General features: G+C 39.0%; 1 protein-coding gene and 1 long non-coding RNA gene across 5 annotated transcripts in view; one reads left to right on the top strand and one right to left on the bottom strand.

Annotated features, from left to right (window-relative positions):
* Positions 1-1,636, top strand: part of LOC147916426 (uncharacterized) — a 30,941-nt gene extending 29,305 nt beyond the window's left edge. The window contains exon 3 of the long non-coding RNA XR_015552905.1: positions 1,117-1,636. This is a non-coding gene — a long non-coding RNA (uncharacterized LOC147916426). The remainder of the gene's footprint in view (positions 1-1,116) is intronic.
* The window catches only part of WDR19 (WD repeat domain 19), a 103,134-nt gene extending 87,399 nt beyond the window's left edge, over positions 1-15,735 (bottom strand). The window contains exons 1-6 of one of the 4 annotated variants that reach the window (XM_087434201.1): positions 15,680-15,735; positions 12,657-12,748; positions 12,284-12,349; positions 9,943-10,068; positions 5,776-5,891; positions 2,089-2,204 (exon numbers count right to left, since the gene is read on the bottom strand). In XM_087434201.1, coding sequence (XP_087290327.1) covers positions 2,089-2,204; positions 5,776-5,891; positions 9,943-10,068; positions 12,284-12,349; positions 12,657-12,748; positions 15,680-15,685 — 522 coding nt within the window. In that variant the 5' untranslated portion in view covers positions 15,686-15,735. Of the gene's footprint in view, positions 1-2,088; positions 2,205-5,775; positions 5,892-9,942; positions 10,069-12,283; positions 12,350-12,656; positions 12,749-14,859; positions 15,410-15,679 lie in introns of those variants that run through there. The other 3 variants (XM_087434202.1, XM_087434200.1, XM_087434203.1) reach the window with 3 other exon arrangements.
* Positions 15,736-16,454: the final 719 nt, after the last annotated feature.

Below are 16,454 nucleotides of genomic sequence, written 5' to 3'. Positions count from 1 at the left end.
AGTTTATAAAAACTAGTTTTTATACTGTCAGATTAATCTTCCTTAAGAACCACCGTAATCATGCTATGGTTCTGCTCAACATGGTTGAGTTACTTATGTCTGCCTAATTTTCAAAGCTTTCCAGATACAGGAATGAACTTTCTTCTTCAGTCTTATTTTCTATAAATTCTCAAAGCCCAAACCTTCAGTCAAGGCCAGTCTTGAGCAAGCCATGAACAAGCTGTAATAAGTTTTTCTTCTTATCTTTGCTCATGCTGCTCTGCTCTGCTTGGACTGAATGTCAGAGACTGCTACATGTCTTGCAATATCCACTAGAACAAGTTTTAGTAGGGCACATGGTCACCTAGGTAGACTACCTTTGCAGCTTCCCTGGCAGCAGTTAGGTGTGACTATATGATTAGGTTCTAATGATATGAATGGAAATAATCAACGCGTCTTACAGATCAGATCCTTTACAAATTTCTTGCACTCTACTTCTCTTTCTCCCTTCCCTGGGACTGAAATGCAGATGTGGTGCTAGCACGCTAGCTTCAACCATGCAGATGAGGGCAAAACCCCCTAGAACATGGCAGAGCAGTAAGATGGAAGGAAGCTGGGACTCTACAATCTTGTGAAATGGAGATACAAAGATGACTGGCTTACCTCTCTCTGTTACATGAGAAAGAGAAAGAGGAAAAAAAAACACCCAAACTACCATATTCTTAGAGCCCTTGTAATTTTGGGTCTCTGACTGATTCAGATCACCTTCTCTCATTTAAATATTCACAATCCAGCTTTCATTGATCTCCTCAATCTCCCAAATGCTAGAGAATTTGTAAGCTAGGCCACAAAATTTGGCAATTAATCATATCAGGCCATGTATGTTTTATCATAATTAGTTTCGCCTTCTTGAGAGTAGGGGCCTGTGGTTGGCAGCCTCTAAGATGGTCTGCAATGATCCTTACTTTCTGTTTTTTATGCTTTTGTGTAATCCCCACCCCAGCCCCCTTTAGTGTGGGCTGGACCTAATGACTCACTTCTAGAGCACAGAATATGGCAAAAATGATTTTGTGATCAGGTTATTTATTAAGAGACTGTGGCTCAAGTCTTAAATGGCTGTTCTCACTCTCTCACCAGCTACTTCGTTGTGAGGCATTCTATGGAGAGATCCATGTGGCAAGAAAATGAGGCAGGCTTCCAGTCAATAGCCAGGGAGAAACTGAGGCCCTGAGCCTAACAACCTGTCTATCAACAACCACGTGAGTCAATCTGGAAACAGACTTTTCCCCAGTCAAGTCTTCAAATGAGACTGCAGCCCTGAATGATAAAATAATTGCAGCATTAAGAAAGACCTTGAAGCAGAAGCACCCAGCTAATGCACCTGGATTCTTCATCCACAAAAACTGTGAGGCAATAAATGTTTGTTGTTTTAAACTGCTGTTTTGAGGGTAATTTGTTATGCAGCAATAGATAACTAATACAGGGCCATATTTCATATTTCTTCTATAGTACATAGTACAGTGCCATACACCTAGCAGGTATTCAAAGAATGTGTTAGTCAATATTGTTCTAGCAATACTAAATCATAAATGTAGTCCAAAGTGAAATTTTCCCACCAGTGAGATTATATGGCTATTGGTAATACAAATTCCCTTAAGGAGGATCCTCTGAAGAGCTAATCAACCTTGGGAAATTTGAACAGCAGTAAAATTTAATCCTAAAATTAAATTTAATTAGGACTAGTTTGGAAGCCATTTAATATATCAGTTAAAGGTATGGGTGACTCTGAGTCCAGTTATTAACATTTATACTATAAATATACATATATAAAATAAGCTATTTCACAAATATACTGACTGTAACCACAGAGCTAATAATCCATGCTAATACTAGACAATGGGAAATGTACAAAGGAAGATATTTGTGTATTCATATTAAAGAAAAATGCTCTAATACATAAAAAGAAAAGTTACTGATGTTTAGAATATGAAGTTATTATACACATATCTCATATAGAGATTTTCAAATTTTATAGATTAGTTTGACAAACTTTATTTTGAAAAAAAATTTGAATATCTCATTCAGACCAAAGAGATATTACTGTATTACCTGTCTTATCGTGTCACCTTCCTGATTACTAACTGTAATCATTTTATCTTCACCACCTAAAGCAAGCAGATTTTCTGCATTCCAACATCCACATGTGATTCTCTTAGTATGTTTTCCTGAAAAAGAGATGATTTTTGTACAGACACATGGACTCCTCAAAAAAAAAAAATCTGTGATGTCAATCTAAAGTTTAGGTAATATATCACGGAAATTAAACAGACAAGTAATTAAAAATCTCATCAAAGCAGTTAGTGACTAAGCAACCTTATTTAAAACAGTTTATTACCAGAGTGTAAACCAAGATAACCAGATATAAGGGCAATACTGTTTTCCAACTTTTCATGTGGCTATGAGCACAGGCCCTAACATAAAGATATTCCGCTCCTCAGTGAGCTCATTTGTTTACCATATAACCACACCTGTAGTGATAATGTCTTAAGAGAAGTAAATCCCAAAGCACTGAAGTTATCTTTACTATATCCAGTTTCATGGTGTGGTACTCTTGGTATAAGCCGATTCAGCATTCACAGTTTTGACTATACATGTATAACAAAAGGACATATAATGATTCATGACAATACTGAGGTGCAAATATGAATGTGCCCTAGAGAGACCTGAGTTAAGAATTGAGTCATAGCCAGTAAGTGATATAAGATAACCACTAAGTATCAGGCTTTTTCACTGAACCACCTGCCAAAGCAAAAACTTCATTTTTGGGGAGAAATCACATGCTTGACACTGTGGGCATTTGTTGAAGGTCCTGGGATAGATATAAACCCTTGAGTCCCAAGATTAATTCTGTAATGAGAAGCAGAATGGTTAAGTATACACATTCTGAAGCCAGATTGCCTGGATTTGAATCTTGGCTCAACCACTTACTGCAAAACATTGGGTAAGTAACTTAAAATTTCTATTCCCTAGTCATATCATCCATAAATCGGGGATAAGAGCAGGACCTATTTCACAGGGCTGAGGATCAAACGAGTTAAAGCACTTTAAGAGTGTCAGGCATTCTTGAAGTGCTATACAATAAGTGTTAGCCATTTTAGCTGTTATTGAGAACAGAGACCACATTCATTTTATTCTTTGTACCCCTTATAAAACCTAATATAGTACCTATGTAGAAAGTAGGTTCTAAAGAAATAGTTGTTAAGTGAGTAGACCCTGAAGCAGGAGTGTGCCTGGTGTGTCAGGCTCAGCAAGGAGGAGAGCGTGGCTGGAGCGGAGTAAGTGAGGAGAGAAGAGCATGAGATGAGGTCAGAGAGTCTGCAGGGCCCAGTTCATGCAGGGCTTGGCTGGCCATTGTGAGGACTCTGGTTTTGACTCCAGGTGAGATGCAGAGACATTGGAGAGTTCTAAGCAGAAGACTCACTCTGGCCTTTAGGTGGAGAATATTCTACAGTGGGGCAAGAGTTGAAGCAGTGAAGCCAGTTAAGAGATTGCAGAAATTCAGGTGGAAGATGTTTGAGGCCCACACCACAGTGGTAGCAGGAGAGATGGTGAGAACAGGCTTGATTCTGCAGATATCTGAAGGCAAATTAGATATGTTTAGAAGATTTTAGATTTAGAAAATTTTCTGGAAAATTAGATATGGAAGGTATGAGAAAGAGAAGAGTCAAGGATGATGCTAAGGTTTGGCCTGAAGATCTGAAAGGATGAAATGTCATCAACGGTGAGAGGAAAAGCTGTGGGTCAAGAGGGTTTTGGAGATATTAAATGTGAAGTGTTTACTAGACATCTCATCAGAGAAGTTAAGTAAGCAGTTGGATATATGAGTTTAGAGTCTGGAAGAGATAAATATGGGAGCTGTCAGGATATAGATAGTATTTCAAATCAGGAGACCAGAGCACAAAAGTGAAGGGAACATTCAGAGAAGAGACTGGGATATAGGAGATTTTGCTGATCACAGATTAAGTGACTTGGGTGGTACATTGGAACTGGGTGTCCAAAGAGATGGGCATTAGTAAGGAAAAAGGAGTAGATGAAGAGAGGTGGAAAGATACACAGACAAATTTCTTTCTATACCCAAGAAAGGGAGAAGAAAATCTCTTTTTCCTCCTTCTTCCTCTATACCTCAAGCCTCTTTTGCTTCCAGTGCTCAGAACTCAGGTTAGCCTTAACATCAATAATAACAGTTAACACGTTTAGTGTGCCTATTTACAGTGTTCTGGGCACTTTACATGTACTGACTTATTTAACTAATATTAACTCATAGTTAATAAACAATGGGAACCAAAGTTTGAACCGTTATTGGGAGGGCAATATTTAATTAAACTGTAGTAAATAAAATTTATGTACATCAGAACCATGCAAGTGAGAATTGCCTATATCTAGACTAGTTCAAGGAAACAAATCAATGCAAGGTGAAGCAAGGTAACCGATTTTAGTTACTGTAAAACACTGACAGATCATGCCACCATGTAGCAGCTACCTAAAGTGGAATGGCTTGGTTTTAGGACAGTAAGTTATTTAAAAGGAAAAAAAAGCAGAGCCACAAATCACAACCAACTCTGAGAGAGGCAGCTATATATTTAGCTAAACGACCTAATATATGTAATTAACCTGAATCTTTTCAGGCCCATTTTACACAGTTAATAACTAAGACTGAGAACAGAATCAATATTCATATTAAATACAAATATCACATATAAAATCATGTATTTATGACAAGTACCTTACATAAAATAATGATGCGTTGACAAATTATTTTCTTATACCTCAGGTGTCAACATTTCTGGGGCCTATAATTAACTAGAAGGATATAGCTACAGATGAAGTGGGATACAAAAAAATGCCTAAAGGAAGTCAAATAAACAAATTACTTTATATGGTGAAAGCTGATTTTTGTAACTCAAAATTTTTTATTTTTTAAATGAATCAATGATATTACTGTTTAGCTGCAGCACTAAAAATACCAATATTAAAGATACACATATATGTGAAAAAAATTGAAATAATTAAGTGTTCTTAATTGAAAGACACTTTCTCAAGTATTCTGTGAGCACTCATCTCCAGGGTTTAATTCCTTCGTTAGCAGTAAATTATACTTTTTCTGGTCTGGATGTAATTAAGCCCACTAGTTTCAGCATTCACCAGCACGATGCCACAATAATTGAAAAGAATCGCTACTCTTTCTTCTTGGGTATTCATAGGGCAGATGCTAAATGACCACAGATGGAAGGGATCAAAGAGACTGAACCAAGAAGGTCAAACAAGGAACAAACATCCTCTAATTATATACCCTGAAATAAACATAACTCATAGTCCACACCTAGGCTAAACTGGTGTTTGGAGAGAGTGAGGGGTCAGAATTAGGAATCTAGATATGCTCTGTCCAAGCCATCACCAAATGTTTCAGTCCATCTACTAATGTGTTGATATGCATATGAGCTATTCCATGTCCAGATGTACAATCTGGGTGAGAAAGGGGCAAATGCAAGCCACGTTATTAATGAACTGGTGTCCAAAGGCACAGGCTGACCTTAGAGCAACCTATTCTATGTACCCTGAGTAATTCTTAGTAGGCAGTGAAGAGGGCTCTTCTAGCTTAGTTAGATGGAAGGCTTGACCAGGGGAGAGTTACTACTGTAAAATCTCCCTTGCAATATCGGGGAAATCTGAGGCAGTAAAATTTACATTTCTGTAAAGCATCTCAAATATTTAGCAGTGTTTTCAGCCATAACCTACCAAGGACAGGAATCTTTCGAGATGTCTGACGATTATAAATAAGCAAATTTCCTTTAACAGTTCCAACAGCCAGGGAACTTCCAACTTTTGACCAAAGAAGGAAAGACATTTGATCCCTGTAACATTAAGATATAAATTACTAAACAATTCACAATCATAACCTCGAAACAGACCTTTAAAAAAGTACTTCATGAATAATTTTAATATCTACTTAGAAGCTGAAGTACAAAATTACAACTTAATGCCTTAGGACAAAGACTAAGTGCTAAAGACATTTTGGAGACGCTGTAAGATGATCTTTCAGTTAGTTGGACTTAACATACAAATGTGTAAGGAATATAGACTTCAGTTCAGTCATGATGAAACCTCAGATTTCATAAGTGACTCATGATGAGACAGTTATTAACTTATCTACTAATGATAGTTGTAACTCTAAATGTGGTAAAAATCTTAACGGATGATGACATCTTGTGCTTTAAAAAAAGGAGGGTCCAATAATATGATATATTAAATTGGAAAAATCACTGGGAATTCATGACCTTAAAAAGGACATATCTTTACCAGCTCTGTAAAGAGCTTTTAAGAGAGGCTCTCTCAGAAGGAAAAGCACGTTTGCCTACCAATAGTTCTTACGTGCGTGCATTCTAGGACTCACAGGTTGAACATTTATACAGTTCCCCTCTAAAGCGAATCAGGACTCCTTGGAGAGCAGCTCATTTCATACATCGAGGAAAGAAATCACAACGGGTCTAAAAAAGTGGTTCTGAAAATGTGATCCCAGGACCAGCAGCATCACCTGGGAACTTTAGAAATGCCAGTTCTCAGATCCCACCTCAGTCCTATTGAGTGAGAAACTCTGGGGGTGGTGCCCAGCTATCTGTGTTTTAATAAGCTCTCCAGGTGGTTCTGATGCAGCTAAACTTTGAGAACCACTGATACACTACGCTACTGTTTTCAGAAAGCAACACTGCTTTCAGGAATATCCAGGGCGGTAATAAAAGGACAAAAGAGTAAGCTTAAATGGGCTTCCTTTGGCTAAATTAGGAGAATTTGAGCATTAAAAATTACATATTTTATTAAAATAGGTTGAGTTTGTGAAAGGCTATAAAACCATGATGATCCTTGGAAGACAAAAATTCACTTAAAATATATGAAAATTTCGTTGTAATAATAGGTGAATGAAGTGATGGATTACAATGCCTTGCAACAGGAGGCCTTGGTCAGTTACACTGTCTAGTTGGAGATCTGAGAGGCATATTCTCATGGTTGCCACACCTACTTAAACAGATACAGAAAAATACACATTTATCTTTGATAAAATATATACTTAACAGAAGAAACTTAGCAGCCTGGTATAGTAATACCTGTTTACTTATTAAAATTAATCCTGTTTTGGAGTCTGCTTCTCAGAAAACATGAGTAAAAAGAATTGTGAGTGAGCTAAATAGTACCAGAGAGAAGAGAAACCGTATGACAAGAACAAGGTCTGATCAGCAACAGTGGTCACACATATTAAGAGCAGTGTAACATTAGTCTATCCAAATGGTTTATCATTTACTAACAGTCACACAACAACCAACTAGAAAGAGGGTTAAATAGTGTGTTCCAAGAAGCTCAAGAAACCAAAAGCTCTTCAAAAGAAGAGCCAACTAAACAGATTCCATCTCTCTTCTCTTGGGGGATAAGGCCTCCAGAAGGCCCTACAAATTACAATAAGGTACTAAGGCGCATAGGTTTCAATAATGCTAACTGATCAGGCCAATGTATAATAATCACATGTATTTCTGGCAAAGCAAAACTTAAAGAATACATTATTCTAGAGAGATGCACCTGACTACAAAAAAATGCAACCTATGTGAAAGGAACAGGCTTAAAAAAGTTTTGCTGATATGACAATTGAAGATCAATTAGGAAAGAGGCTGAGTAGGATGACTAGTGCTCAGGTCTGAATGGTCTTGGGAGAAGCAACCATGTCCCATGATTCAACCAAGAATCAACTGGTTGATGAACGAGATGTCGTATTTAGTTTTCTCTGGAAAGATTGCTGTATCCCAGGTGCATAACTGCTGTAAGCCTAGGTAGAATCAGGGTAAGTACCACTTAATCCTAAGAAGGCATAAAAATACATCTAGTAAAAATGAAGAAATAAATTCAACCTATTGTGTTAATATAATAATTTAAGAGAGTTAAATGGCATCAAAGAACAACTATATTTGAGTATGCTTTGTGTACTATTTAACACGTGTGAAGTGCTCAAAAGAATTCTGATTAAATTTGTAAATGGAATTTAAATTGTTTAAAGGAAATTTAATTAAGTTTGAAAACAATATATTTAAGAAAAATTGATATTCAAAATTTTGTTTATTAACTACTTAGTATCACAGATTGACCATTAAATAAAAAACAAATAGTAGTGAGTATACCTTTGTGTAAAGAAAAGTCCTTTAGACATTAAATATTAACATCAATGCTAAAATACCCTTGATTTTACCTTAATGATAATTACAACAACATCTACTATTCACTCAGTTCTTAATTTCATGCCTGGCCATGACATACAGTTAAACATCACAACAGCTCTGAGATGATGTGAGGAAATGGATCTGTAGGAAGACAGACAAAGGGAGGCAGAGATATACCAGTTCAAAACACGTGGGGTTAATTATGCATTTTTCTCTGGGTGAGGATGTGGCCTCACTGATGCTGAATTTGGTTCAAGCACCAGTACTTGATGTTTATAAACATTCTGTTGAATGGAAGCACAGAGAGTATAGAAAATCTGCCTGGAGGGCCGGCCCCGTGGCTTGGCGGTTAAGTCCGTGCGCTCCGCTACTGGAGGCCCGGGTTCGGATCCCAGGCGCACACCGACACACCGCTTCTCCAGCCATGCTGAGGCCGTGTCCCACATACAGCAACTAGAAGGATGTGCAACTATGACATACAACTATCTACTGGGGCTTTGGGGAAGAAAAAAAGGAGGAGGATTGGCAATTGATGTTAGCTGAGAGCCGGTCTTCCTCAGCAAAAAGAGGAAGATTAGCATGGATGTTAGCTCAGGGCTGATCTTCCTCACAAAAAAAAAAAAAAAATCTGCCTGGAAAGTGATGTATAACCAAGGTGTAAAACGACAGAGCAAGAAATGAAGCTTCTCAGACCTAGCAAGACTTTACGTTGGGCAGACACCACCACCTGTAGATGTAGGCCTCATGCGTCACTTTGGAGGGTCAAGGGAAACTGTGCCAACGTTATGTTTGGGCTTGTTCTGCATGGCCACCTTGCTTCCTCTGGTTCAGTCATACCTTGCTAAATAAACTGGAAACATATAGTCTAATCTTATGGTATGTGTGTGATCTGTTCCTGCTCACCCATGGGTCACATGATGCCATGAGGCAGATATTACTATACCCATTTCATAAAGATGAAAAAATTGAGGTTTAGACTGAGGTTAAGCAACTTGTCCAAGGTCAAAACTGCAAAGTTTTAGTTGTAAATACTCAGAAATTTTTCTTTTCCATATGGTAAAATGGCTTCTATTTTAGCAGAGATCTGTAATTTATTCCGTCTACTCAGAATTTTTTTTCCACTTGGGAACTGCCCCACCCTTCACCCTACTCTTCACCTGGTGCGATTATCAGTTCTATGGCCCTGCCTACCCCACTCAGAGACCTTTTGAGGAACCGAGTGGATGCTGGTGATGTGATAGGGGCATGCTCTTTTCTCCATCATAACTTGCTGTGGAGAATGATATAAGCCAATAGCTGCCAGTAGCCATGGAGAGTGTCTGACTTAGAATGAAGTCAACACAGAGAAAGGAAGAGCCAAGAGATGAAGACAGAGTCTTGATTGTATCATTAGAACCCCTAGACCCAGTCATGCCTGCAGCCATCTCCAGATTTTCCCATATATGTTTTGTCTCATTTTTGGACTTCTTATTCTGTTCCACCAAAAGCAACTTTTTTAGAAGCTATTTATATTTTACAATTATAACAATTTTATTCTAATAAATTGGGCAAAATCAATACAATTATATATGACAATAAGAAAAGAACTTCTTTTATAAGAAAATAACTCATCTTTATAATGAAAGTAGTAAGTATTGTTAGCATCAAATCTACAAATAATCATATTTCTAAGTGAAGATTTAAAAAATAAAAAAGTTATCCTTACCTCATGCCACTGTCTAACTGGCTAGTTTTATTTGTGTTGGCATCCCATAGATAAATGCAACTAGATTTCTCAGCAATCACTGCTAGGATATCTCCATCTTTATCCCAATCCATCGCAACACAGTTACTTTTAAAAAAGAGAGCAAAACATCATTATACATTTTTTTAAAGTAGGGGGAAGAAATTTAAATACTCACCTATTTGTGATTGTGGTCTATAATAAGACCAATCAGTCTATTTTGAGCAGGTTGTAAACTTTCTAAAGTGAGAAATACAACTCACTATTCACTGCTTGGATAATACTAACTTAAATTTTTTGTTGTTGGTGAGGGGATGGAAAAAATTTAAATTCTATTTTAAATATCATTTTCATACATATATATTAAATATAATTATACCTGAGGAGTTACCAGATATTCTTGGATCCTATAAAGAACATGGCCTGTTGGTAAAACAAACTCATTAAGCACCTCTACAAATGAACCACATCTGGAATCAAGAGGTAACTTGTATGATCAAGTTTTGAAAGGTTATTTCAAATTTACAGACAGAAAAAGAAAGTATTGATAAGAAATGATGTTACATCTAGATAAACTGTGTATAAAACAATTGTGTATAAAACAGATTGTAGGATTGCAAACAATGTGAAGATTGAATTCTGAACTAGTAAGAAAGAAATGTTATTTTCATTTTATACGTTAATGGAATAAGAAGAATGATTCAGTTTAGATGACAAAATGGTTATAAATAGAAAATCCTCTATTTAATATGTTTCTTACTGTTTAAAGTTATTCCAAAATGTTCATTATAATTTAAAAACTTCTTCGAGGATTAACCTTTTCTTCTCCGATGTTATTTTTCATTTTGAGACTCTTTGTTCTTTCGTACTGGCTAAGCCATATTCAGATTTACATTTAAGACAACTGGAGTTGTCTTAAAATAAAATAACTGGAGTTATTTTATCCTTCAAACTCTTAAAATATGTTTTGGGGGGCCGGCCTGGTGGCACAAGTGGTTGAGTGCGCTTGCTCTGCTGTGGCAGCCCGGGGTTCGCCGATTCGGAGGCCAGGCACGCACTGACGCATAACTTGTCAAGCCATGCTGTGGCGGCGTCCCATATAAAGTGGAAGAAGATGGGCACGGATGTTAGCCCAGGGCCAGTCTATCTCAGCAAAAAAAGAGGAGGATTGGCAATGTTAGCTCAGGGCCGATCTTCCTCACAAAAATATATATATGTGTATGTTTTGGGATCTTAATTTTCCTTTCAGAGATTTTGGGAGTATGGAAGAGGGAAGCTTTCCAACTGTTGATAAAATCATCTGGCAATTAAAGTTAATGTATAATGGCATTTTATTTATGTGGCGATCCTTTGTCAGTCGAATTCAACTATGATGAATACAGCAAAAGAATTCAGAAGTAAAAAAATAAGGCCATTGTGTAACCAAAATAGATGTCACAGAGATCATGCAATAAATCTCATACAATTTACCCACAGAAGTGTTTTACTTGGTGCCTTATTTTATTTTAGACATAATTATAACTACCTTGACCTCTGTTTCCCAGAATATAGAAATCAGAAGCAACAATTAAGAGAGCAATGGGAAGGGCCGGCCCAGTAGCGTAGCGGTTAACTACACGTGTTCCGCTTCCACGGCCCGGGGTTTGCTGGTTTGGATCCTGGGCGCGGACCTACTCACCACTCATCAAGCCATGCTGAGGCGGTGTCCCACATAGAAGAACAAGAAGGACCTACAACTAGGATATACAACTATGTACTGGGGCTTTGGGGAGAAAAAAGAAAAAGAGGAAGATTGGCAACAGATGTTAGCTCAGGGCCAATCTCCCTCCCCACCCCCCCACCCCCCAAAAAAAGAGAGAGAGAGAGCGCAATGGGAAATGCCAAAATGGTGGCATCTGGTGGATCGGGGCAGAGCAGGAGGTGGGAAAGGCTGTCAGAGACTGAGAGAAGTAAAACAACCTGATTTGCAGAGATGGTGACAATAAACTACAGAAAGCAGACATGAAGCAGAAGCAGACGGCAGCAAAAGACCATTTAGGTGAGGGATTCTGCATATCTTAAGCACTGAGACTATCAATAAAATAACTAATACACGTAATGATTTCACTGAATCATTAAAAATGCTTATGTTTAGAGTAATCTAGAACAATTAACTACTTATGGTATAAAAAAATAAATCCCTTTGCAAATGGAGAAAGCCAAAGAGGAGATACAGGTTATACATAAGTTATACAATTCTATTTGATTATAGTTTTAAGACAGTATTTTTTTATCTTTTAGGAAACAAAGCTTGAAAAAGTTTTTGATATACCTCTGTACTTACCCAGGTAAGTTAATTTCACTTCTTTTTTGACCATGGCGATCAAAGATTTTCACAATATGATCAGCTCTAAAAGCAATTGGAACACAAAGATATGATTTAAATGTTTCTTTTTATTTATCTATGTATGTAAAAAAATTTAAACTGCCATCCAAGTGGCTTCAGTATTCTCTCATGATAGTTTCATAATTTCTATCTAAAAAATTATCAGCAGGGAAAAAGTGCTATGAGCTGTGATGTTAATGGAGATGAATATATTGCTTTTGCCACCATACAACCACCACACAAGAACTTTACTGAATAGATGCTACGGTTATGTGGGCATACAACCATTTGGAGTCAGGATAATGTACCTAAAGCATTCACTGCTTCTTACCCTGTTACTGCAAGGTAGTTTCCTGATGTTTTTTGCCAGGTAAACTGTATTGGTGTGCCAAGCCAAGTCTTTTCTAGCAGTGAGAAAACACGCTAAAAAATAAACACAATTTTTATATTTTCAAAACATACAATTAAGAGTTGGTCAGAAAAGATGTCAAAACGATCATGAAAATAGTAGGATTCAGAACAGTGAAGGCTTATGTTAGAGCTTATCCAAAAGAAGTCAACAATGTAACAAACAAAACGACTAATCAGTCTACCAACCAATCAACCAACCAACCACAAACTGGCTGGTAAAGTCTGGACCTCAACATATAGGAGAGTGTTTATTATAAAATGTTTTTGCTTTTGAATGGTTTTGAATATTAATTTTATAAAAATGTATAATTTGGGGCCGGCCCCGTGGCTTAGCGGTTAAGTGCGCACACTCTGCTACTGGCAACCTGGGTTCAGATCCTGGGCGCGCACCGATGCACTGCTTCTCCGGCCATGCTGAGTCTGCGTCCCACATACAGCAACTAGAAGGATGTGCAACTATGACATACAACTATCTACTGGGGCTTTGGGGGGAGGGGGGGGAAGAAGGAGGATTGGTAATAGATGTTAGCTCAGAGCTGGTCTTCCTCAGCAAAAAGAGGAGGATTAGCATGGATGTTAGCTCAGGGCTGATCTTCCTCTCAAAAAAATATATATATAATTTTAGTGTTCTATACATGTTAAAGATTAAAATTTAAACTTGAATTTAGCTAATTATCAGTGGCATGGATATTGGGGGGATTAAACTTAACAAAACTGCCTTTTAAAAAAATCTTAACCATGATGGAAATACAAAATGTATATACTTCCTTCAAAGTTATTTTCTTCCTTTACTCATTAGTTATATTTACTTCATCATTGTTAAATTTGGGTACTGGGTGAACAGTAGCAGAAAAATCATTCTTTCTTTTCACTTAGACAATCTAGAACTGTGGTATCCAATATGGAAGCCACAAACCACATGTGGACTTGAAATTTTATTGAGTACTTGAAGTCTGGGCAGACCGAATTTAGAAGTACTGTAAATATTGGATTTCAAAGACTATGAAAAAGAGAATGCAAACTATCTCATTGATAATTTTTTTTTGGTGAGGAAGATTGGCACCAGGCTAACATTTGTTGCCAATCTTCCTCTTTTTGCTGAGGAAGACTATCCCTGAGCTAACATCCCTGCCCATCTTTCTCTATTTTTGTATATGGGACACCGCCACAGCGTGGCTTGATGAGCGGTGCATAGATCCGCACCCAGATCTGAACCTGCAAACCCTGGGCTGCTGAAGCAGAGCACATGAACTTAACCACCAAGCCACTGGGCTGGCCCCTCATTGATAATTTTTATATTGATTACATGTTGAAATGATAATATTTACTGGGTAAAATATATTATTAAAATTAATTTTACGTGTTTAAAAAATGTTTAACATGGCTATAAAAAAATTTTAAATTACCTTGGCTCACATTATATTTACATCAAACAGTGCTGATCTAGAACACCTAGGAATACAGAGCTTGAATGAAGAAATTTAGATTTTAATATTAAGTTAAACTACAGATTATAATGGTGCCCACATCTAGGCATACGACATTTAGATACTACTACAGGTGGCTTGACAGTGTGAAGGGCAACACAAAACTCTTCCAATGCTCAAAATTGAACACCAACCAACAGGCATTTCATATGTTAAAGAGAAGATGAAATCCACCTCTATTGAAAACAGAGGTGTGCTATAATCACAGGTGCATCCAATCTTTGTGGAGCATGAAGACACCCTTAAAGAAAAAAGCGTATAAAAGCATCTTGCTTTTGCGAATTTGTGATCACATTGCCCTGGAACCCTTTCATGCAAGAGAGGGATCCTTAAATTTGAATTTCATTAGCTTCATGGTAGACCTTCTCTGGCTGTGACCTTACATGTAACTTTTCTTCAAAGGAGCTATATAGATGCTCCACATACAGTGCAGTGGAAAAGGTGCTAGCTAGCTCCACAACCAGAAAACCAAGGTTGAAATTTCGCTTTTTTACTTATTAGCTGCAGGGCTTACACCAAGTCTCTTAGATTGCCTCAAGCACAGAATTCCCGACTGTAAACCAGGAATAATAATATCTCCTCGCTTCTTATACGTCATAAATTGTGAAGAGCTTTAGAAATGTGAGTTATGATTACCGGTCTGTCAATTCCAATTTCCACACTAAAAGCCATGAGGAAGCACTAGGACGTACAAAACAATTTTTAAATTGAGCTTTCCATTTCTTTGCCGGATCAGGACAGGGGAGTATCGCTGTGGCAAAGCGCAAGAGCGCAAAAGCTGTAGCCAGTGACTGGGGAGTGGAGTTCACAAGAGGCCCAAGCCTAGAAACCGTGCGTGCAGAGGATGATGACGCGCTTGAGCGTTTAAGACCTGCGTGTGCGGGTGCAGATTTCTCCAAGAATAATGTACACTCGCCACCAGCTGATCTGTAAATTGCACAAATTACAGGCAATACAATTTGATTACTCTTTCGGAGGTTTTTCACTCTTTTCAGAGCGCTGGGCAGTTGAGCGGCTTGCTTAGCTGCAAGAAGTGAGGCAGCTCCTGACACCCGATCGAGTCAACGTCACTGCGACCCTCCAGAGGCATTCACACGACCCGTTCTTTCCACCGTGCGAAGTTCGGGGTCTCTTCTGATCCAGTCTGCTGATTTCCGGCCGTGGTGGGGTTCCCTCTTCCTGCACCGCTCCAACTCCGTTCGCGGTCCCAGAAACGACAGCCCTCCCCCTCCGCCTTCTCTTCTTCTCCCATTTTCTTTCCTTTTCCCTCCTTCCTTCAACTTCGCCCAAGCTCTCCCCCTCCCTGGTCACCCCTCTCTCTTCCCCACTCCTCACGCACTCGGGAGGGGGGGGGGTCACACGCCCCTAACCTCAAAGCCACGCTCGGCGGTCTGAGGGAAGTGCCAGTGGTCCCGTCTTGCCGCGCCCCCCACCCCCGGGTTTGTAAGTTATTTACCTTCATCTTAAGGCTCCAGTGGCCGCACGATCTAGCAAGTGCGCAGGCGCACTCGGTCTCCTCCTAGAAGGCTACCGCGTTCCCGTCACCCAGGAGACCGCGCGAGCAGCGGCCAATCAGCGAGCGCCAACTGAGGGCGGCGCCTCGCGAGGTACTCCACGGGGGAGGGCGGGAGGCGTGGACTGCGATCACGTGATGCCGGTGGAGCTGGGCCCTGGGATGTTGAGCGTCGCGAGGCCTTGCTGCGCCTCGGCTTCCTGGTTGGGCTCTGATTGAGTGAGACCCGGAGACTCGCCCGGGGGAGGTGGGCTTTGTAAGCCCTGAAAGGCGCCTGCGTAAACTCCCCATCCCTGCCCCCCGCCCCCCCCGTTCCCTCCCAGTTACTAAGAAGTCAATGGTGGCCAGAGGGGGCGCCAAGTAGTTCAAGAAAAAAAGGCGCTGAATGCTGTATAAAAGGAGACGGGAATTGGCTCATGGGCAAATAGTCAACAAAGTCCACGGAAAGAGGGCTTCGATGAGCCCATGTGTCATTTATCTTTTTTATCTTCAGATTTCTGGGCTAGAAGGGATGAGATGTGAAAGGTAGTTTTTTTCAAGGCCTTAACAGGCCAACTAAAGGGACCAGCTAAAGTGGGCAGGAAAAATAGGCCCTAATTGCTTCTCTTTAGACTTTGGACCTGGGAGCTTTTCCCCAAGTATTGTCCCCTGCCATATATTTGTGCTTCATTATTTAGAGGATGAAAGTGCATCTTTTACCCAAGTGTCTGAAAGTTTT

The sequence above is a fragment of the Ceratotherium simum genome, chromosome 8, assembly GCF_057802395.1.
Source record: "Ceratotherium simum simum isolate JZ-2026a chromosome 8, ASM5780239v1, whole genome shotgun sequence".
Lineage (NCBI taxonomy): Eukaryota > Metazoa > Chordata > Mammalia > Perissodactyla > Rhinocerotidae > Ceratotherium > Ceratotherium simum.
The sequence above is the reverse complement of the archived record's forward strand: the minus strand, read 5'-3'. Positions and strand labels throughout refer to the sequence as shown.